This window comes from Engraulis encrasicolus, chromosome 4 (assembly GCF_034702125.1).
Source record: "Engraulis encrasicolus isolate BLACKSEA-1 chromosome 4, IST_EnEncr_1.0, whole genome shotgun sequence".
Taxonomy (NCBI): Eukaryota; Metazoa; Chordata; class Actinopteri; order Clupeiformes; family Engraulidae; genus Engraulis; species Engraulis encrasicolus.
In genome coordinates, this window is record NC_085860.1 from 44,890,952 (window position 1) to 44,914,606 (window position 23,655).

At 43.3% G+C, this 23,655-nt stretch overlaps 1 protein-coding gene across 1 annotated transcript in view; it reads right to left on the bottom strand.

Annotated features, from left to right (window-relative positions):
• Window positions 1-550: 550 nt before the first annotated feature.
• LOC134447829 (neuronal cell adhesion molecule-like) overlaps window positions 551-23,655 on the bottom strand; it is a 108,892-nt gene continuing 85,787 nt past the window's right edge. The window contains exons 12-27 of the mRNA XM_063197500.1: window positions 22,450-22,593; window positions 22,094-22,205; window positions 21,009-21,175; window positions 20,420-20,567; window positions 19,622-19,746; window positions 16,825-16,926; window positions 16,021-16,218; window positions 15,322-15,392; window positions 14,944-15,169; window positions 13,510-13,625; window positions 11,996-12,200; window positions 11,488-11,607; window positions 10,964-11,140; window positions 6,430-6,561; window positions 5,980-6,058; window positions 551-2,297 (exon numbers count right to left, since the gene is read on the bottom strand). Of these exons, the coding sequence (XP_063053570.1) occupies window positions 2,063-2,297; window positions 5,980-6,058; window positions 6,430-6,561; window positions 10,964-11,140; window positions 11,488-11,607; window positions 11,996-12,200; window positions 13,510-13,625; window positions 14,944-15,169; window positions 15,322-15,392; window positions 16,021-16,218; window positions 16,825-16,926; window positions 19,622-19,746; window positions 20,420-20,567; window positions 21,009-21,175; window positions 22,094-22,205; window positions 22,450-22,593 (2,357 nt within the window). The 3' untranslated portion in view covers window positions 551-2,062. The remainder of the gene's footprint in view (window positions 2,298-5,979; window positions 6,059-6,429; window positions 6,562-10,963; window positions 11,141-11,487; window positions 11,608-11,995; window positions 12,201-13,509; window positions 13,626-14,943; window positions 15,170-15,321; window positions 15,393-16,020; window positions 16,219-16,824; window positions 16,927-19,621; window positions 19,747-20,419; window positions 20,568-21,008; window positions 21,176-22,093; window positions 22,206-22,449; window positions 22,594-23,655) is intronic.

Below are 23,655 nucleotides of genomic sequence, written 5' to 3' on the forward strand. Positions count from 1 at the left end.
AAGCAACACTGTCAGAATTTGAATAATCTTGGAAAGAGTTTTTGAGCGGGTGCCCAGAAGCCACCCACTACGCGTTTAGCAGTACACAATGTTCAGAAAAATAAGGAAGATAATATTGAACACAACACCAACAACAGGTCAGACCATGTCCATCATTCGCCAGCGCCTCACGAGGCATTTTTCCCATGTCTCTTCTGCCCAACAAGTAGAAATATTTACAAAAATTAACAACATATCTACATATAAAAAGATTCATACCACCAAACCAAACATAAAACTTGATGCAAGTTATGAAAAAACCAAGTCACATAAGTCAATTCCATTCCCAAACCAAAGTCCTGGTGATTTTTAACAAAAAAATGGAAAGGGAATTTTATATTTGAAAAACATCAAAAAAGAAAACAAGGTATTGTGTGAAAGCAAATGTAAACACAGACATCTCATCACTTGTTTCACTTGCTCTTATCGATGGACAAGCTCATACTTTGACACACATGGGCAAACATGGCACGCGCGCACGCACGCGCACGCACGCGCACGCGCGCACGCACGCACGCACGCACGCACGCACGCACACCTGATATTTATACACTAAAGAAGGAGAGGACAAAATGAGAATGAACCATTAAAAATGAATGTAGTATGTGCCAGGAGAGTCGTCATGTTCATTAGAGGCACCTCATCATCCTTATCGCCTATTTAATATTGCAGAGTACATTATATGACAGCCACAGCCAGCCTGTGCCAGTTATACACCGCCAAAGCTATATCAAGTCCATGAAAAAACACTTGAGCTTGGCTGAAGCTGTAGCTTATTGGAGGAAAAGGGAACCTAAAAGCAGAGCTCTCTATAGCAAAGGCACTATATACCGAAGGCCACACCGCACACACACACCCACCCACACACACACACACACATCCACACACACTTCTCCACCTGGTCCCCTGGGGTAGGGGTCCTCTACTGTCACAGACAGCTGTAACTTGGTCCTTCCCCTCAACCTGTCTGATGTGGTGGTGGTGGTGGGGGGAGAGGATCCTAGTTTCGTTGGCATGGGAACCAGACAAGGTCACATGCAGGGTCAAGGTTGTGATGATTGGGGTTCTGAGAATGGGGTCATGCAAAGGTTAGTGGCCTCCTCCTCCTCCTCCTCTTCCTCCTCCTCGGCTGAAGAATGTGCAGCGATGTCAGTTTTTTTAGGGTGGTGAAATATAACCGAGACAAGAGGAGGTGAAAATCATGATGGGGTGGGGTTTCCCCCCATCTTCGCCTCCCCCCTCTGTCCCTTTATTATCAGGGTCAACTGCACTGAAATTTACGATCCCTTCAACATCCCTCCTAGTGTCCAAGACTGTACCTACGTATATCTTGTATAGACATCTCATCTCATCTCATCTCATCCAATTAAAAGTGGATGAAAAGTCTATTTTTAGTCGGCTCCTCTCGACAGTGTTCATTACATCAGCTTTGTCTCTTTTCTTATGTACAGTAATATTTATGCAGAGCCTGAGGGCATTCCTTCCAGACACTTTGCAGACAGATTCACCCCTAGTAGGCCTGCAAAATAAACGCATGTAAGGTAACTGGTTTGCCAGGAACCGGCAATGTTTTACGAAGTGCTAATACCGCTAATGTTCAATAGAAATGAGGAGCGGAGAGTGTTCCGATGTTAGCCAAGACTAGCTGAATACTGAGGAGAAGAAAGTTAATTATGTAATTATATATAATATAATATAAGACTTTGAATGCCACTGCTGCGTTGCCCATTGAATAACCTATTACACTATTAGTCCATCTCTCTCCCCTGGCCATGTCGCACTAGGCCCCTCTTGCCCATGTGCCTGCAAATGTTCCTCCATCACTTTTGTCCGTCCTTCCCCTGTCCGTCTGCGTCTGTCTGCGTGTCTTGTGAAAACGCACACGCAATAAGGGTCTGTCCACAGGGCAGTCAGCGGAACATTTGCCTTGGCACGTTTAACACCCCCACCCACCCCTCTTTTTCTGTCCTGTCCATCCATGCGTCCGTCTTGTCTGTCCGTTCCGGTCACCCGAGTTTTTCCTTTACACAAAAGAATTCATGGCGTTAACGGGGGACGGTGCCTCGGAGCTCTCAATGCACTCGGCCGTGTCGCGCTCCTTCCTGCCGCTATACTGCCCGATAAACGAGCCGTCCTCGTTGAACTGCCCGTCGCCGCCGTCCCCGTAGTCAACTAAACTGTCGTCACTGTCGTCCCTCTTAACCGTCCCATTGGACGGGGTGCGGCTCCCCTTTAATGGTTTGTGGTCCTCACTGTCACTAGGAGAAAATAATAAATAATAAAAAAAAACATGCAGGGTGGTTACAGGATGGAATGGTAATGAATGGCCGGCATACATGTCACGTGGCAGTTCTGTTTTTAGTTTGGGCTGTTTTCCACAGTGCATTTTGCACTGCTAATTCAACCCTTAAGAGAGTCTAATCTAACACTCATGGTGTTGGTTCTGCACTCCTTAAGTGTTGAATTAGCACTTCATAACGCACTGCGTGTGACTCAGCTGGAGCTTTGATGCGGAGAGACATGCAAAAGTGCTGTAATGTGAATGGACTCATGCTGCGATGACAGGACTGAACTCAAGGTAAGGAAAGGCCTTACATTGATGACCTCGTTTTGGTATCCACTGTAACACATACACTGTGATACAGATATAAGTGAACATACAGTAAGGTTAAGTATAATCACTTGTGTCTTTGGCACAAACATGAATGGAATTAATTTGCATTCCATGCAGGATGATGATGGTGCAAGCCTACTTTGCCCCAAGGAATTTTTGGATTGCTACAAATCAATCATTCAAGGCTGTTTGATGGTATATTTTTGTATCAAATGAGCTTGTGACAGCGCACATTTGTTTCAGTCATTTGTTTGTTTTAAGGTAGGCATACCGCTAAAACAAAATTTTGCCATGTAAATTCAGGTATTTTGTTTAATTGCCCTGGCTGGGACATTAAGTCACATTTACTGTATATTGATATGTCACTGATCACAAAAGCACAAGTAACAAATAACTGTAAAGTCACATTCATACTGATTATGCTATGAATGGCGAAAACCACAAATACACAAAACATCACTGCAAATAAAGCATTGATTAAAAAGCTCAGAGAACACTGACACAAATAGAAAACACAGTGCATGAAAAGCAATAAAATCAAGCAGTTGATGAGAACAAAATATCTGTGATAGTCAAGAGCAATGAGGTCAAAGTGATATTCCTCTCCCATCAGAAACCGATCAGGACCCTATGCAAATAGAAAAGTCTGCTCTTGACACTGCCAGCCCAGAGAAAAATGGTACCAGCATGTTATCAGCCTCCGACAGCGGGATTGCAAATACATGAGAAGAAACAAGTGGCGAAACCGTTCTCCATGGGACCTGACAGTGCCTTTACAACAGCAGGAATATGCATCATCACAGATGTGCGAGTCGCTTCGTGATGGGAGACTTGTCTGAAGTGCACTTCAAAAGATGACACACTCACACACACATACACTCACACAGAGAACACATATAGAGATTTTTTTCTCCCAGTGGCAATCCACAACGTCTAGTCAAGAGTGGTCCTACACATGCCAGTAGTCGTAGCAGCGTCCCTCCTTACCTTCGGATAGCTCTACATTCCCTGTACAAGCTGAGAGGAAAGGGAAGGGGGGATACAAATGACATGGGTGAAGGAGTCAGGGAGCAGAAACATGAATAAAAAGCATCTTGCTCTATGTCCCACAGAGTCTCAGAGCTGAGTATATGCTGTATGTTGTATAATGGGGCTAGGTGCAGGACGGAAGGCGGAGAGAGGGGGGTGCTGGGAATGGCCGAGAAGAAGGAGGAGGAAACGGGGAGATTGATGAAATGTATCTGTCACCGGATCATCTGAGCAGAACAGCTAATCTCAGCTCGTCCCAGACACGCGCACTGGCCCATAAACCAGGAGGATCCCATGGCCAGCAGGGTAGGAGGAGGAAAGGGGAAGAGAAAGAGGAAAGAAAAGAAAGGAGCAGGAAAGAGAGAATCACTATATAGACGGAGAAAGAGAGTGGGGCAAGAGAGAGAGAGAGAGAGAGAGAGAGAGAGAGAGAGAGAGAGAGAGCAAGAGATGGCCGATGAAAACTAGAAAAGAGGCAAGGAAATGAGGGTGAGAAAAGAAATAGGGAAGGATGGAAAGGAGTGAGAGAGAGAGAGAGAGAGAGAGAGAGAGAGAGAGAGAAAGAGAGAGAGAGAGAGAGAGAGAGAGAGAGAGAGAGAGAGAGAGAGAGAGAGAGAGAGAGATATGCCACGGCCTGATGTGCTGGAAGGAGGACTCTCATCTGTGAACCCCATTTCAAACTAATGCACCTGGTTATACTCTTCATTATACAAGATCCTCTTAGCATGGTCCCAGAAATATTAATCCAATTAGGAAAATCAAAAGGGGGGGGGTTGAGACTTGGGAATGATAAGAGCTACAGTAGCATCCACTAGACTTGATGCGTCAATATTTTCCTCGAGGGGGGAAACCCAGCGCAAAAAACAAGGTCACCATCCATCCATTCATAATCCTCTTAAGGCCGTAGAGCTAATAAAAAATATGAACTTGTTATCGAGTGTTCCACACACACGCCCCTGCGAGCAGCTAAACAAACTAGACACTATCTCCAGCACAGTGGCTCACATTGGTCTTTGCATGGGATCATGTCGATTGCCTTATTGTTTTGCTTGAGATTACACAGTGGAAAAGAGATCTTTTCATCATGGAAATTGCATTAGCGAAAGCAAAATAATCAGTATAATACTGTATATTTATCCCTATCTTGTTAGGCTTTCAAGCCTGAAAAGTCAGCATTTTTTAAATCCGGTATCGCCACTTGATGGTGACCTTTGCTGTGAGTACTATTATATTCATACATAGTCACATATATATTATTTTCTCAGTTCACGTCAGTTCAGACATATACGTACCTATATCAATTCATATATCACATATGTTAGCCATGCATAGTACACAATGTTATATTTTCTATATGCCAAGGTATGGTATTTTAGAGAGAGTCAGTACAGTAGATTGAAATCTATGCAGCAATAAAAATGCCAGTAATAAAAAAATACAAAACAACTAAAATACAACCACTGTCGAAAAAAAATGCCAAGTAAAAAAAGGAATGTTTCAAAATGCTTTACAAAATAAAGTGCCGAGAGATAGTCTTTCCATTTCCGTGCAGTTGATAAAGCAGGCTAACTCTGGAGGTCTGGTCAACAGCATAACAAGTATTACAGCAACATTGCTTTTCATTTCATAATAAATATGGGAGAATCCTCGCCGCATACATGATGTGTCAATAATGCATAAATCATTTAGCCAAGCTGATGACCTGATGTACTATACCTTTAAACACAGTGCCTCATTATATATCTGTAAATCGTTAAACTAATTTAAAAACAGCCTTATAAAGGTTTATATATACTGTATGTAAAGTTACCTGAACAACATCATCCTGAATCTAGAGAATGAATGTCATAATTGATGGCGCAAATACTGAGATACACATCTGGGCATGTAATGACAACATACATGCACATACAACCCAACTACACATAAAGAGTTTACAAAAACTGAAAATCAAAAAAAGAAAATACAGTTTGTGCTTGAACACCAGGGGTGTGTTTCTCAAGAGTGAAGTTAGCAACTTACTTGGTTGCCATAACATTTCCCATTGGCAACCGAGTAAGTTGCTAACTTGTTAGCAAAACCGCTTCCGAGACACGGAGTGCCGTTTCGTTGAAGCCTCGCCAGATGCTCCTCTGTGTCTTGGCCGCCATGTTGGTTTACTCCACATACTTTCCAGTCCTGCTGGGGATTGGGGGGTTCTTCTGGGAAAAGGGAGAGGGAGGGGGGAGGGGAGAAAGACTTTGGGGACAAGATGGTGCCTGCCCAGTAGGCTCCATGGCAACAGTCAGATCTCTCACCTGTACTCTCCAAAAACACAGTCCTCATCTTTCATGGGCTGGATTTCTGGGTCAGCGTGTGCATCTTCTTTCTCTTTGACTATGTAAATAGGAAACAGGAAAAAAAACAATATTTCTATAATGAAAAACAGCAACTATCAGCACAGAAAGAAGCAGAGAGACTTGTTTAGCCATTAGCACAGAAAGAGTCAGCCCCTTCGGGGAAGTGCAGCATCTTTCTTTTTAATCTTTATTTTAATCATTATCTATGATCATACTTCTGTATTGTGCTAGTTACTTAATGCACACATGCTGTACTAAATGTGTACAATCATCCCAGCTAAATCAATCAATCAATCAATCAATCAATCAATCAATCAATCAATCAATCAATCAATCAATCAATCAATCAATCATACATACATGACATTCAAAAGTTGATCTGAGTACAGGTGTGCCCAAATGTCTCACCTGGGTATTTGCCTCCCTTATTCCTCTTGATGAAGCATACGATGAGGAGCACAAGGATGAGGAGGGCGATGGCACACATCAGGCCGATGAACCAGCCCTGGGTAGCGATGTCTACCTGCCTGCTGGCCATGGCTGTGGGCAGGAGAGAGGGAAAGTTAGAAGTCGCTTGCAGGTATACGGATATTTTTGAAAACGCATTCGTTTTGGCCTCTCGTTTACACGTACTGTAAACAGAGTTTTAGAAAAATCTGGATTTAGGGGGCTAAAACGCACCCGTTACAATGGAGTTTTTAGTTTTATAGGACTTTTAATAGGACGCACTAAGGTACTTTAGGTTTTGTCTAAATGTTCATTGTGGGTTGCTTAGATGTTATGTGTGTCCTATGTGTTATCAATGTTTTGTATGAGTGAGGCTCACTTCACTGCAAATCAAATGTACCTTTGTGTACCAATAAGGGCTATCTAATCTAATCTAATCTAATCTAATCAACAACAATCCAATATGACAGTATATGTACAGTACATTACAGTATATTAAGCAGGCTACTGTTTAGGACAACATAATTGGAGCATACATGCATACAGACTTGTGAGACATTGATGGACAGGCAACTGTCAATGAGCTTAAACTTAGAGAGACAATATGCCCATGCACTCACTCACTCACTCACTCACTCACTCACTCACTCACTCACTCACTCACTCACTCACTCACTCACTCACTCACTCACTCACTCACTCACTCACTCACTCACTCACTCACTCACTCACTCACTCACTCACTCACTCACTATCAAACATAAAGAGGTACATAAATGATATATAAACATCTTTGGGGGAAAGGACATGAAGAAAACAAAATGTCTCCTGTGGGAATGAGTAAAACTTTTGCACTGACATTTATTACCACTTACCAACTGTTCAACAAACAACAAAATACAACAAAATACCATGCAGGGGCAAACACAAAGGTTTTTGGGACAAAAACCAAAACACTCAACAGATCCGATCACAAAGTTTCCCGACCAGACAGAAGGTAAAATCCTAATGCCATGCAGGACATAACATCACGGTCACTGACACAGACATGGCAAGGTAAATGCTAACCCTAGCATTCACAAAACAAAATTTCACCCTTAGGGCCAACAAAAAGCAGGGTGTCAAAACCTGGTTCAGAAGTAAAGATCCCTGCCGCAGTTTCCTTTCAACATATACTGTACATACTGTAAAAGACTTGACTGAGTCACTGATAGGCCCTATTCATGCCTTGAGCACTCATTACCATCAGCTGATTCCAATTCATGGCAGGATTTTTACGTTCTGAACGTGGGATTGACAGCTCTGACAAAAGGGCCTGCTGGGCTGAAAGCCAGGCACAGCCTCACCTGGGACGGTCACCAAAACCTCCTCCGACCCGTAGACCGTTCGATCAGAGGAGCTCTCAGCAACCACACGAACTTTGTACGCCAGGCCCTGCTTGAGCCCCTTTAGCACAAACGACTCAGAGCCGTTTACCGGCTCCTTTTTCCACTCATCACCTGAGGGGCAAACGGGAAGTTCATCGCAACAACGCCATGGGTGGTTGGTCGGATGTCTAAATGACGGAGGGCTAAAATGGATTGGCATGGCAGGGAGGCCATGGTGGTTCATACTATGCCTTCTAGAATGGTACAGCTAATACAATTGTTCAATAAATTCACTTAATCATATTGTATTAGACTATGTAAAATGAGGTGAAAAAATGTAATTGAAATTAGTACGATACAGTATTAGGTTACGTCTAACCTAATAATAATAATAGCCTACTCAATGGCATTATCTCCGATGTTTATATTGACTAAAGCATGCAGCTTAATGTCATAGCTACTATCTGAGGATATAGGTGCCAGAGACCACGAAGATAATTTATTGCCAGAATCCAAATGGGTCAAATGAGACTTAGTGACATTCACCTTACTCAAACCAGCCAAATAATCATATTTAGACTAACTTCAACAATGCAAACTTTCTCGCAGGCATAAGGGTCTCTTGCCACCTATATGCTAGTTTTTATTTATTTTATATCATTCTATAATAACAAGAGGTACATCTTACTGTTTTCTACAGAATATTCGACAAAAACGTTCTTTTCTGGTCCCCAGGATTCCCAACTGATAAGCGTCCCGTCCTCTGCCCAGGACGAGCTTACATTTCTGGGCACTGTCACGATGTCACGATGGGCTGCATACAGCACACAGAAGAAAGGACGGTAATCAGAGCCTGAGTGCAGTCACCACCTCAGTCACATCACAATGCAAAGGCCTCATCGTGTTAGTCACTAATGAAGCTACTAGGATAATGTAATGTAATAAAAGAGTGTGTTCAATGTATCTCAGGTTAAGAATTGATTAAACATGGCCCCTATTGTATTATTATTGGATATCTGACTTCTTTCTTTTCATTTTTTTCACTCTGAAATCTGATTGTCAGTTGATTCTAAAGCAACACTAGGTATTCTTTTCAACCTCAATCTTAACTGTTTATCTGTTTGAGGATGGTTCATCAACTTGTAAAACAGAATTAAAACAGGAACGTCTGAAGTTTCTAATGTCATTCACTCTACAGGTAGTAGGTATCAATTGCTACGGACAGGAGGTTAAGTCGTGGTTAAATCATAACAGACAGTGCTAAGTTAGCTAAGCTAAGTTAGATGTGTTATCTAAAGCGACAGTACCCTTGTGGTGAGGGTGACGTTCAGACTGTGAGGTTGGGGAGATGTGGTGTGGGTGTTTTGGGGGTTCTGGGTGTCCTGGAAGAAACAGGAAGAAGTGTAAGAAACAACAAGCTGGATAGACACAGCATGAGCAAGAGCAAGAGCAAGAGCAAGAGCAAGAGCAAGATCACCAGCCTAGCAGATTGTGGGGGAGGTCACACAGGTGGTGGTGGTGGTGGTGTTGGGAATCGGGAATGAGAGTGGAGGGTGCTTTGGCATGCCAGGTTGGCAGCAGCTGGGCAAAAGAGGTATCGACAGGAACTGGAAAGGGTATAGAAAAAGGACTTCTGGGAGACAGACAAAACACACAGAGAGAGGGGAAGCTGTGGTATGGTAGGGGAACAATAGTGCTGAAGGAAAAATAATAAATGTGCTATTATGAGATCGTGCTCAGGAGGGGAAAAGAGTAAACAAAACAAAAAAGCTTAGCTTCCACTGGGCCTTGCCCTTTCAATCTATTCTGGGGAGCGCTTCTAAACCAACAGCGTCTAAACTGTCTTTGAATTATTGCTTTAAAAAGCATGCATCTCTTCTTCAAAGCAATAAGATTTTCCCTAAACACAGGAGCACGCCATGAGGGAAGGGACCATTCTTAGGGAGCAGCATTAAAGCCAGGTAGAGAAGCATGCATTCTGGTCTTAATTCATTCTTCTCTATTACCTTTCCCCACGAATAATACAGTGGGCACCCCCAGGACTGCCATACGGGAAGGAAAGGAAAGAGACAGTCAACTGGACTGAAAAAACCCCAGAGAGATCACGCTTCTAGTAATCAGCAGTCAAAACTGTGTACAGTATGACTTGATAATGGGAAGGATCACAAGTTCAAACAATCAAAACCACTGCTGCAGACAGAGCATTTGGTTCCTTGGACTAATGAGCTCCATGTTTGTTGACATAGACTAATTGCTGTCAGCATGCTTTTTGAATTTGCCTTTGAAACCTGAATACATTCATTACCAGCAGTGTGCCCCTCTCATGCATAATCGATGTAGGTGAAATTAACCGGGGGACTCTGATTCAACAGTGGGTTTGATCTGAAGACATGGCTCAGACACATCTCGGAGGCTCATGTCTCCATATTCAGGGACAGAGCAAATCAGATCATTCATTTTCTCCAACATCAGTGACAAGGAAAAAATCCCATGGGGGTTAAGGCTGTGGGTCTTTCTGCATTCTTCTTTTTGATCTTCTCATTCGTAGGTCAACCATGGCCAAAAGCCAGAGAGTATTATTATAAAACTGTCAGACAAAAGTCTGTTGAAAAGAATCAACTTATACCAGAGACAGGGTTATGTAAGATTTCATATCTGAAAGCTGGCTCCGAACTCTTTTTGGCAGCCTTGAAAGGCTGACAACTGACATGACTTCAGATTGCTAGCTATTCAATTACATTTCCACTCTATGAGAGGCGAAGAAGTGACCCAAAATATCTCGAGGCTTCCTATTGTAGCAGACACTTGAAAGGTAAAATTCTTCAGGACTGAGGAGGGAAGTGAAAATGAGATATGACAGGATTCTCAGTGCAGAGAAAAGCAAAAGATTTTCTTCTAGCACTGTATATACTGTAGCTGACTTGCCATTGTTCTACATTTTCCTTTCCGAACAAGTACAAGGTGCTACCATGTCTTTTTTTTAACGTAATCACAAAACATGATTTCCTTGTTCACATTAGCGATAGCAAACATTCACCAATAACTGTACTCAAGTTCTTAACTTTGAACAATGAGCATACACCTCAAACTCCACCTCTGTGGCCTCCAGTGAGCTCAACAACGCGTACCTTCATCGATGACTGTGACCGCCTCCTGGCTGATGGTGGGCCCAGCTCCCTTTTGAGTTTTGGCGTTCAGGTAGAACTTGTAGCGCGTGCTGTACTTGAGGTTGGGCAGAGTGACGCTTGTTTCATTGGCTGCCACCGTCAGCACCTCCAGCGGGCCCAGGTCATGGCTGTTATTGACTAGAGGACCAGGAGGGGGATTGGTGACAACAGGGGGGAGTGGATTGGTGAAAAGAGGGTAAGTAGGTGGGAAATGACCTACAATCAACCAGAAACCTGCCATCTGATTGTATATGTGAAAGAACACTTGGATGAGATTGTGAAACGGGAAACACTACTTCTAAAAGGTTTACTGTCTAAAGTCCATTGACAGCTATCATTGCGTATTTGTAGACCCCTACATGTAAATAAACATTGGTTTGCCCTTCTGTGTGATCTTTGTAAACCTGTGTGTAATATTTTATTTATAATCCCATTGTGGGTCATACATAAGATACGGGTAGGGAGGCTTTTTGTGTCTGCCTTACCTGGCTGGTATTTCACAGTGTAACCCGTCAGGTGCCCGTTGCGGTCATGAGGAGGTCCCCACTCCAAGGTGAGGAAGTCCGGACTGGGGTTTACTTTCAGGAACGATGGCCGCCCTGGCACTGAAAGAGGCAAACGAATGAATGAATGAATTAATTAATGGGTCAATCAATCAATCAATCAATCAATCAATCAATCAATCAATCAATCCAGAATATTATAATAGATATAATGAAAGAATGAAGAAGAACAACATTACTTATTTTATTTATTTTATTTTTTATTTATTTATCCTTTATTTAACCAGGAAGTCCCATTGAGTTAGACCAACTCTTCTTCCAGGGAGACCTGGCCAAGAAGGCGGCTAAAAAATTACACAATAAAATCATAAGAGACAGGAGGAATAAATTAATTGAATATGCACACATACACCACATGTGTGAGTGGCTACTGTGTGGCGCCAATAGTGAGAGCAATAACGGTGGGTGAGTGCATCTAGTACATCCTTACCCCCCTCTGGAGTGTCGAACTCCACACTGACGCTGGCGGGCCCCTCTCCGCGGCCGTTGAAGACGCGCACGTTGAGGGTGTAGCGGCTGAAGGGGTGCAGCGCGGGCAGCTTGCCGTGCGTATGGTTCCCGTTGAAGGTGAGCACCTGCTGCTCCGAGTGGTGTGGGTTGTGGTGATGCAGGCTGCCTTTGCGCGAGTAGTATATCTAAAGCCCACAGATAAAACTCATTTAAACTCTCATGCACTAATAGCACATAGACGTCATTCATTTGCCTGCCTAACATTTCACTGCATTAGCGTATGTTTACATGTACTCATCCATTTTTAGGGTGTGATCCTTTCAAAATGCAGTTTTCTGTATTAATTTATTTAGCTAATCAAATTAGATTTGGAGTATGTTCCCAACAAAAACATGGAAGGTACAGTCAATATGCCATTTCATTTCAAAAGCTTCACATACTCTTTCCAGGCAATTGTATATTTAATCTACCAGCTTCCACTCTTACAAAGTTTGTTATGTATTCATTGCCATTGGTGTCTTTAGGTCCATCTAATGAAATTTCTTCATCACTGCACAGCAAAACCTGCAGTCTTAATTCGACACGTAGAGAGCACTCTGGAACCAAATACACTTTAGAAGAAGTGATATCAGCTCTTAGTGTTTAAAGGAACCGTCCTTCCCATTTTTGATTTTCATTTTTCACTTATTTCACGTTTTCAGTACTTAGATTTATTGGATCAGAATTATTAGCATAGCTTAGCATAATCACTGGAAGTAAATGGGAACATCAGCATCAAGTCACAAGTGATCACAGGACGGGATTAAATAGCTGTTTTGCACTCTGGTGAATTTTACATGAATTTTAAAGTAGTTTATAAGTACATTTGAGGATGTTTTGTTTGTTCCCATAGACTTGCAATGCTACGCTTAATTTGGCTTTACTGTAGGGTGACCAGACGTCCCGGTTTGACCGGGACAGTCCCGGTTTGGAGTTGTGTGTCCCAGGTCCCGAGCAAACCCTCTCGGGACACAAATATGTCCCGGTTTTGGCCACCCACTACATTGCGCCATGTCTATCAGGGTAAATATATGGAAAAGATTACATGTTTACCTGCCACAATTAATGGCAGCCAGCGCTTGTATAGAAAGTCTGAAGGAGTCAGTTGCGATTTGTCATTCCTCCCTCTAAAATTGATTAGAATGCAGGAAATGGCATCTAAAAAATACAAATTTTCCTGGGGGAGGACCCCCAGACCCGCCCACCAAATATTGTCCTTCAGTCACGCACAAAGTGTCCCGGTTTCAGACTGCAAAAATCTGGTCACCCTACTTTACTGTCAAACTAGGCAATGCAAACACATAGACGAAAATGATATGCACATACATGAATAATGCTTGGAAATACTGCAAATATGTGAAAATCAAAAAAGGATGGACTGTTCCTTTAACTAACGCTGCACTTTCTTTTTTTGTCATTGTATATCGGGACAGCTGGTGGACATCGTCACATTACCTTGTAGCCTTTCAGGTGTCCCCGCACGGACATGTGGGGCACGTGTTCCCAGTGCACATGGGCCAGCGTGCTGTTGATCGCCCGCACCTGCACATGCTCCGGGGCAGCTTTCGGCACTGTGGGGGATCAAAAACATGGCAGCATTATTATGTCAAGGCAACGACACAGTGTTTCAGGAAAATGTGCAGACTCAAAAATAGCTATTATGCATTTGGCATATTGTATCATTACAAATGACTGTCTTTCCTCTCCTGATGTTCATGGCTCGATCATGTCAAGGTAATGACACTGTGTTTCCGCAAAAATGTGTTGACTTTGAGATTGTGCAAATGGTCTGGACTCTGATGTTTATGGATTCATTAATATGCCAAGGTAACGACATTGTGTTTCAGGAAAAATTCTTTGACTCAAAAAGCTTTGGCTATTAAGCATTTGGCATTTTGTATTATTGTAAATGGGGAGCTTTCCCTGATGTTCATGGCTTCATTATTATGTCAAGGTAATGCCATTGTGTTTCAGGAAAAGGCTGAAAAAGCATCATTCTAAGTCAGTGTTTCTCAAACTTTTTCAGACCGAGGACCACTTTGTCACCCAAAAAGTGTTCAGGGACCACCTGTCAACTCAATTGACATTTGAGGGGTGTTAATTTGACACGGCTAATTTCAATGCAGATCACTTACTTTTTATTTACATTACAAGCCTGTATTATTGTGGTGAAAATAAGACTTTCCATGTGTTTAACTTTGTAATTGTGTTACAAATATAGCCTACTTCTAGCTCGTCTTGGAAAAGTAGAAATCCACTCGCGGACCACCTGAGCTCTGTCGCGGACCACCAGTGGTCCCCGGACCACACTTTGAGAAACACTGTTCTAAGTGATGGTCTTTGCTCTAATATTGAATTATGCTGGTTGTTTTTCATAATGTCATTGCATTGTCTAGGTAGAGCAAAAAGGTAAAAAACAACAACATGACATCATAGCCATCACAGCATTAACATAAAAGCATACTGCAAATATGATATATCCGTTGAAACCTGCATCCGCTCTTAATGGCTTTTAAAAAAACGCTGACACTGATCAAATTGAGGCAGCTGTTTCTGATGCTCTAAGCACTAACACTGACTATGATTGAAGTAGTGATCCTAATGTACTATATAATTCCCTCACACGGCTGGGGTGAAGTAAACACATCATTCACTGCCCTGAAGGGCCTCATGCCGCTACACGAGGGCTTTGTTTTTAATATGCCCCTGTCGGACCTATCCTAAATCACAAAGACATTTTATGTTGAATTGACTTAGTCAGAAAAACTTTTTTCTCATTTGTTGACTTTGGATGTAGTATACCTTGAACTAAACAGAACCCAAACCCTAGAAGCCTGAATGAATCATTGGATTAAGAGCACGCCATAATCTACTAAAAACATCACTCACAGTCCTCTCCGGAGTAGCCGATGAAGCTGACGGGATCAGGACCCGCCCCGTGCTCATTCACCGCCTGCACCTTCACGTCGTAGGGGGTGAACGTGGGCGTGCCCCCGACGGTGAACTTGGACACGTTGGCCACTTTCACAGACTGGAAGTCTTCCTCCACGTCCTTCTGCCTCCAGTAAACAATGTACTGCAGACCGGGGCCGTTGGACTGCAGGCCTGACAAAGGCTGAGGAGATTAAAGGTGAGGAGATAGCACAACACATTGGGATTAAAATGCATATGTACTTGAATACTAACGCAATTCTGTGAACAATAATAACCATTCAAATAAATGGTGTACCCTAACAATAGCAAGGTTAACAGAGTGCTATTATTTACCTTCCAGTGAATAACCAAGTTGTCAGGTTGAGTTCCCAGGCCTTCAACTCCTGCAGGGTTCTCATCTGGTGCTGTAAAGCAGATATACAGTTGTGATCACACTGCTTTTTAAAAAATGATGTATTTATTCAGTGCCATGACTTGACCTGTATGCACTATAGTAAAAAAAACAACAACAGATTTTGTCAATGATCCCATTTTAAAAGACTAGTGCTCTTAGAGGTGGATAAGCTGCATTCAGAATAGATGACTCCTTCTCGAAGTATTCATTGTTTCAGTTCTCTCAACAGGGCTGTGGGGGAGTTTCAGCAATTACGACGACGCCTTCTAGGGTTCAGTGAATTGGCTAGGAGTAGTATTTTGAACCTGGCACGGCTGTGTGCTACACAGTCTCACCCCAAGTAGTCAATTTTTGACTACTCAATTTTTGACACCCCAAGACTGCAATTTTTGACGTCTTGGGTATTCCTTCCACGTCACATTTTGACTATGTCCTCAAAGGCGCCCCCTTGTGGCAGCATAACGTCATTGAGGTTAGGTTTAGGAATAGGTTTAGGGTTAGGCCACATAGTCAAAATGTGACGTGGAAGGAATACCCAAGACGTCAAAAATTGCCGTCTGGTCCAAGGTAGTCAGAAATTGACTACTTGGGGTGAGACTGCGTTGCTGTGTCTGATGCCGCTCTACTGCCGCCCTTACCTGCTGGTTTGGTTCTGTAGGGCCTGGAGGCTGTGCTGGGGTGACTGTAGCCCACATCGTTCTGGGCCAGCACCCTGAAAGTGTAGTGGACATAGGGGGACAGCTTCAGGTGGGCAGTGGTCTTCTCTCCAGGTACCTCCGTCAGGTTGTGCCAGCGGCCATGGTCATGCAACATGTCCTCGTACTGAATCAGGAACTCTGGGAAGAAAGGGGGAGAAGAGATGAGCAGAGAATTCAACGTGGTTCATAGTTAACATATAATCAGATTTTGGTTCATTTTATTTGGGACCGTGTATAAGTATTACAATGCAAATGCTGCTTTTTCAATTAATATGTGGAGCAGAATTTCAGTTTAATTGTCATTTTTTTCAACTCCATACACTTTACATTAACAAAAGAAAAATACTACTTGATTGTAAAGAGCTTCGAATGAACTAATTGTAAAAAGATTGTAAATAACTGCTTTCCTTTTTTCATTTGGAAAATAAACAAACTAATAAAGAAAAACAGCACATAACACGGATTAAACAGAAAACAAACACAGGTCAAACAAACAAACAAGAGCTGAGATTATGGGATTACATCTTCCTCAAAAGGCTTTAAAACCAATCCACACCTGTCACTTTCACTCACATCAATGAAGAGTAGCATAAAAAGTCCCCATGAGAAGCTGTGAACCAAACCCACTTCCGTCAGTTGTGCTCAGAACAATACAAAGACAAGTAGAAAGCCCCTGATAACAGGCGGCGGAGTTGGGGGTGGGGGGTGGTGGTGATGTGTGTGTGTGTGTGTGTGTGTGCTCACTCTTGATCTGGCTGTTGTGGTCGTCCCCGGGGATCCAGGTGAGTTGGACACTCCTCGGCTTCTGGTCAGTCAGCTCCAAGTCGCTGGGAGGGTCGGGTTTCTCTGCGGGAATCACAGATAACAGGTGTGAGGCAAGGCGCGAGAATAACAGACAACATGACACCAAAAAACTCTCATGTGCAACACGGATGACTGGGCTTAACAACTTTCAATGGCCATGCATGCAGTGAGGGCAATGTGCCAGAATGAACAACCATGTGCAACAATGTTCTGAAGACCACAGAGCACATTTTACGCACCAGTACATTTTTTTGCAAGACGAAGGAAAAATGAATGTCGGTAACAACCGATATGGACCCCCAGCTGACATGCAATATGAGAGGGCCTGAAACCACTTCTCCAAAGGTTTTGATATTCAAAGTACACCCACAACAATGATGAAAAGCAAAAACTGGCAGAAATAAAAAATGAATTCACAGGCACAATCACTTTGTGCCAGCAACATGCAAGGTAAATAAACAAATTGATGGAAATGTCACGCTTGAAAACCACCTGCTGCTTAAGAACCAAACATAAAAGAAAATACAACATTATACCCCAAAAAAGAAGCGCATTAGCATAGTAGTTTAACAAATATTTACCACCTCACAACTTAAAAAGGCCTAATTGCACCATCCACATTGGTGCTGAAACTCTCTCTATTATGTGAATGGCATTACAGTCAAGACATTGCATGCAGATCGTGCTTGAAAAGAAAATGCAGAGACCACTGAGGCAAAACACACTGATGATAACCTATTCACTGCGTTTTATTATCCTTACCATAGACGACCTCTAGAGTTGGACAAGATAGAAGGGAGGCGGAGGAAGTAGAGGAGGAGGAGGAGGAAAGTACCAATTTTATAAAAGTACAGGTCACAGCAAACCATTTCTGTTAACAATATACATATGGCAACTTTGAATTTTCTCACATCACTGTTCATACACAACCAAGAAAGAGAATTTACAGTTGTATCTGTAAAGCGGAGAAGTGATGGGTCTAGAGAAATGTATGCACTTCTAGCATTCCCTTCATCAAACAGAATAACGGGTGAAAAATCCCTCTTTGTGGAGATGGGTCTATCATAGTGACGTTGCTGTGACATTGCAGTCTTACTGTAAGTAACACATTAGGATGTGGGCATTACCATTTTGGTGACAAGTAGAGGATGACATTTTTCGGGAATTCCCATGGGTCCCGCGGGTCCTGCGGGATTCCCGCGGGATGGGAGTCAAATTTTTAAAGATGAACGGGAGCGGGCAGGAGCGGGCAGGAGCGGGAATAAAGATGAATGGGAGCGGGCAGGAGCGGGAATACAAATGGAAGGGAGCGGGAATGCTCGCTTATTTTTTCATTAAAAAAAGCCTACAAACCGGGAGTGGGATTGATTTTGAGTGGGAGTGGGCAGGATTGGGAAACATTATTTTCAGGAGTGGATGGGATGGGATTTGTTTCTTTTACTCCAGTCCGGGATGGGACGGGATGGGATTTTTTTTCTGGGACCGGGATGGGACGGGAGTGAAAATCCACTCCCGTGTCATGCTCTAGTGACAAGAAAGTTATGACAGAGGTTCTGCGGAGCACAGCGTAAAGGGGTTAAAGTTCTGTCACAGAGACACTGAAAACACCCACATCTTGCCATCACCATCGCCATCACCAGTGCCTCACCATGTCTGGAAATATCCATCTCTGCTCTGCCCGGCTTGGACTGGTCACGCTCCAGTGACTCTGGGCTTGGGCCTTTTAGCTCATTTACCGCACCCAAACCTTAAATCAGTAGAGCCACTATCTGACATCTCGAATCAATATCATAAATGTTTTAGGCCCGGGGCAGCGCTCGGCTAAGCTAAAAGCACAGCGGCGGTGGATCACTGCCATCGTTTAAGCTCTCTTCATGAAGCCAGTTTTCAGACACTCTCTGGCACTGGCACAAGGACACACACACACACACACACACACACACACACACACACACACACACACACACACACACACACACACACACACACACACACACACACACACACACACACACACACACACACACACACACACACACACACACACACACTCAGACACTGCATGCGCGCGCACACATATGTACACACGCATGCACGCACGCATGCACGCACGCTCACACGCACGCATACAGCACTTCAAGCACTGAGTCATCTGGGAGCTGGCCAGGCTTGTAATGGACAAACACCCACACAAAGAACTCTAAAGAAGGGGCAAAGAGCATTGACTACTGTCTTCATTGTAGTGAAAATGGGTTTTTATAACTGTACGGATGGAAATAAACTCTGAACCTGACAAGAAGCTATGGCTGGAGGCAGTGATTGGCAGATCGGAAGAATAATTCTCGTTAGCAAAATGCACAGACTGGTGAGCACTAGTAGCGCTACTTATTTCCTTCTTTCTTCCCTGTTTCCTTTCATTTACATTTGTTAACTTTGTGAAGAACATTGAGTTGCACCTGTGTATGAAATGCGCTATATAAATGAACTTGCCTTGCCTTGCCTTGCCTAGTATTCGACATGGAAATAAGCAAATAGTCTTGATTATTGCTGAAGACTGCTGAAGGTTGATCAGACTGCTGCAGTCTCCTCTCCTTGCCATGTCCTTGGTTCTACTAAGAACCACCTGATATGACAGATAGTGAGGATTTTGATTGATTGATGGATGGATGGATGGATGGATGGATGGATGGGGTGCTGCGTCGCTGCAAATCTAGCTGTCTGTAGCAGAGAGACGTACCGACAACGCGGAGGTCAGCACTGGCAGAGTCCTGGTCCAGAGTGGTGTTCATGATACAGGTGTAGGTCCCAGCGTCAAGCTCCGTCACCTGGGTGATGGTCAGGCTGTCCGAGTCCACAACAAACCTGACAGCAAATAAACAAGAGGTTCGAGTTTTTAGTCATTTTAGTTGTGGTGACATTATAGACCTTCATCTGCTTTTAATACAACGTACAACAACACTTATTTATACAGTGCCGTATCACAACTATGAAGTTGACTCAAAGAGCTCTCAAAATACCGTACACACATTCCCACATTCAAAACACCAGCTCTGGAGGCTGCTGTAATGTAATGGTTCAACTTCATGACGACATGGCTTTCATGTCCTGTGTTTTATGGCTCCCATTTTCTACTCTAGCAGACAAGTTATTACTGGTTTCATGCTATCTTTCATGTTATCTTCCAAGAACATTATCTTTCCATGATGATCATAAGATTACAGACGTGGTTTCATTACGCCATGACTGTGATTTGCTGTACATTCACCGTCATGTGAGATGACGGTGATTATACCACATCTACAGCCTTATGACGAAAAATGCTGGAAACAAAAAGCTGGAAACTGAAGTTCTATTGGAGATCAACTTGTATTTTTCAATTACATAATATAGTAAGTAAAATATCACCAGACCACCAAAACCAATTTTAATTTTCATGCCATTACTGCACTTTGGTTTTACAGCAGAGGATGGTGCAGAATTGCTGCTGAATCTGAATTAGCAATGAAACAGCAAATGCTCAGGGTCAGGGTCTCACCTCTCATCATCGGGCAGCTCTCCGCCGTCCTTCAGCCAGATCATGGTGGGGATGAGTGAGGAGTCGTGCTTCACTTTACACTCAAAGATCACGTCTCTGTTCCTCTGCACCTCCCTGTACTCCGGCTGCTTCAGAATACGGGTTGGCTCTGGAGGAGAAGAGAACATGGTCAAGAAGAGAGCAGAAGGTAGTATAGTTGGCACTAGGGTTGCCAACCATCCCTTGAAATACAGAATTGTCACATTTAGAAATAAAAGAATGGTTCCGTGTTGAGCTGAAACGGGACACAATTTGGTTATTATACTGTAAATATTAGCCACTCTGTACTGTGTGTGTGTGTGTGTGTGTGTGTGTGTGTGTGTGTGTGTGTGTGTGTGTGTGTGTGTGTGTGTGTGTGTGTGTGTGTGTGTGTGTGTGTGTGTGTGTGTGTGTGTGTGTGTGTGTGTTTGTGCCACTGATTTTGCACCATATTTTCTTGCCTGCAACTTGACTCGAAACATGTCTCATGGAAGTTGCATGGTTCAGGACACATCAGTGGCTCCTACTATATACTGTATGATAACTATCTAGAGAAGTTTGCCCCTCTCACCTTTGACCTCCAGGTAGACGTGGTTGTCTGACTTGCCCAGCATGTTCATGGCCATGCAGGTGTACCTGCCGCTGTTGACGGCTTGGGCCACAGGGATCACCAGGGTGCCGTTGTCATAGAACCTGTAGGGCTCCCCGTCCAGGATGTTCGGATGACTGTCCTTAAACCTGTGGGGGTGGATTAAGTTACTATTAAGTGATTCAAAGACGAATATAGTATAGCAACACTGAACCTTGGAAGAATGTTTCCAAATCGTTTCAGCGATTCATTAACTTCTAAGTAAGTTATTTGGAAATTCGCTTTGGTGATCCACCCGACCCATCTATAATTAACAGGCGTTGTTTTCTGCAAAAAACTGGTGAAAACATGTGATTTTCTGAAATGGTCTTATTTTGAACTCGTTAACTACACCAATGGACAGATTAAAAAAGGTCTGCCAGGTAGGCTGTGTTTTTCTCCATATGTCTAGCCTGGCAGGGCATCACTTAAGGCTAATAAAAGTGCCAATCAGGCAAGTTCGCTCTTGTAGTTCATTACCGTTTTTCAGGTTGACGGAAAGCCTAATGGTTTGACCCAAATTACAGACTGTTAGTTTTAAAGAGCTCCATTAGACAACCCTTACAGACCTTTGATTTTCAAACTTGCTCTTTTGGTTCATTAGGGACAGCTCAGTACGGCACACTGTTTCGGCAGCAGTTGGCACTTCATTAACGAGTGATAAAATGTTGACGTCTGATAATTAAGGCCATCAGGGGGTGACAACTTTTGAGGTTATTGCAAAAACAATTTGGCTGCGAAAAGACAGAGCAGCAATGGCATTTTCAGTGTGTCACGAATTAATCGATCAATCCATCAGTCAGTTAATCAGTATCTCTCCCTCCCTCTCTCTCTCTCTCTCTCTCTCTCTCTCTCTCTCTCTCTCTCTCTCTCTCTCTCTCGCTCTCTCTCTCCCTATCTCTCTCTCTCTCTACCTCTCTCCCTCTCTGTCTCTGTCTCTCTCTCTCTCCCTCTCTGTCTCTCTCTCTCTCTCTCTCTGAAATATGCACACATGCCAACAAACAGAAAGAGACTGCATGATTTCTCACCATGTGATTTTGGGTATGGGCGAGCCAAAGGAATTGCACTCCAGGACAGCTGGTTTGTTCATGATGACCTGGTAGACTTTATTGGGTGGGGTCAGCATTCTGGGTGGTTCAGCTATGGAGAAACACGTTACAGACATTACATCAGCGTTACGTCAAACAGTCATGCGGCAGAAGACATGTTTAAAATGGACATTGTCTCTTCAAGGTGTTGCATGCAGCAGGCTCTTGTGGTTTTGTCCATGTCAGAATCCTCATTTACACAGGGTATGTGTGGTCAAGAGAAGCTGGATTTATAAGATTAAAAGGGATTTCTATAATAAGATCTCGGTTTCATCAGTGTCTGAATCTTTACTTACACAGTACATTGACAAAAGCGTTGGATAGCAGATAGCCAAACTCGTTTGAGGCATTGCACTGGTAGACAGCACTGGTTCCAGGCACCACATCCTCAAATCTGATGGTGTCACCCTCCACTATCCTGCTGGCATCATCTGGAACATCTGCTCAGCAAGAGGAAGAAGAGGAAGAAGAGGAAACGACAAAACACAAAAGTGCTAGTCAGTAACTGATGCATCTCCTCACATTCCCAAGAGAGAAAGAGAGAGAGGGAGAGAGAGAGACGGAGACAGAGAGACCGGAAAAGCACTAGGGAACAGGCTCATGCCTCAGATGGAGCTTTCACCTTGAGAGTAAAAGAGACAGTGCTGCTGACTTTCCGGAGAGCGATTCCAGGAAGACGACAGGCAAATCAGGGGCTAATAATGACGGGAGTTAAGAGGGTTGCTTTTACAGATTGGCTTGGAGTCAGGTACAGCATGCTCTCTCTCTCTCCCTCTCTAAGTGAGCTGGAGCCTGATGGATGCTGCATACAGTACATCCTCCTTCAGCACTTTAATGAGTACTTTCTCCCTCTCCTTCTCCCTCTCCCTCTCCATCTCCCTCCCAGCTGAAAGGCCCATTAATGTCCTCTTGTCCCAGGATGGGCAGACGCTGAAGGGCAAACAGACATCCTAGAGACAGTCGCGCTACTCCATAATATTGTGGAGCTACTGGCTGACGCTGCTGTATGTGTACTGTGTACCCTGTTGTAGGGCTGCACAATTAATCCAAAATAATCGAAAATCGTGATAAATTAGTGAAATCGAAGTCGAAATTTTAATTGTGATTTAATCGTGGCAATAGTGACCTACTTTTGAGAGCGTCCTTGAATCCAGAACCAGTGGTGTAGTCTACGTAGAACGCAGGTATACGGAGTATACCCACTTCTAAATTTTAGCGGCTTCAGTATACCCACTTAAAATTGATTGATCCATTGTTTAGAATAGCATGAATATATACAGTATACCCACTTCAAAAACACTCAAATAGACAGTATACCCCCTTAAAAAAAGTAGACTACACCGCGCTGGCCAGAACATACTGATAGGCTGGTGTTTCTGGCCAGAAAGCTGTCCACCTAAGTTTCATGCTATTGCCTTTGCATAATTATAACAATTCATTTTATTTTGCTCACCCCGTATATAGTTCATTCTTGGTTATGTTTCATCTTGTTATAAGTTTCA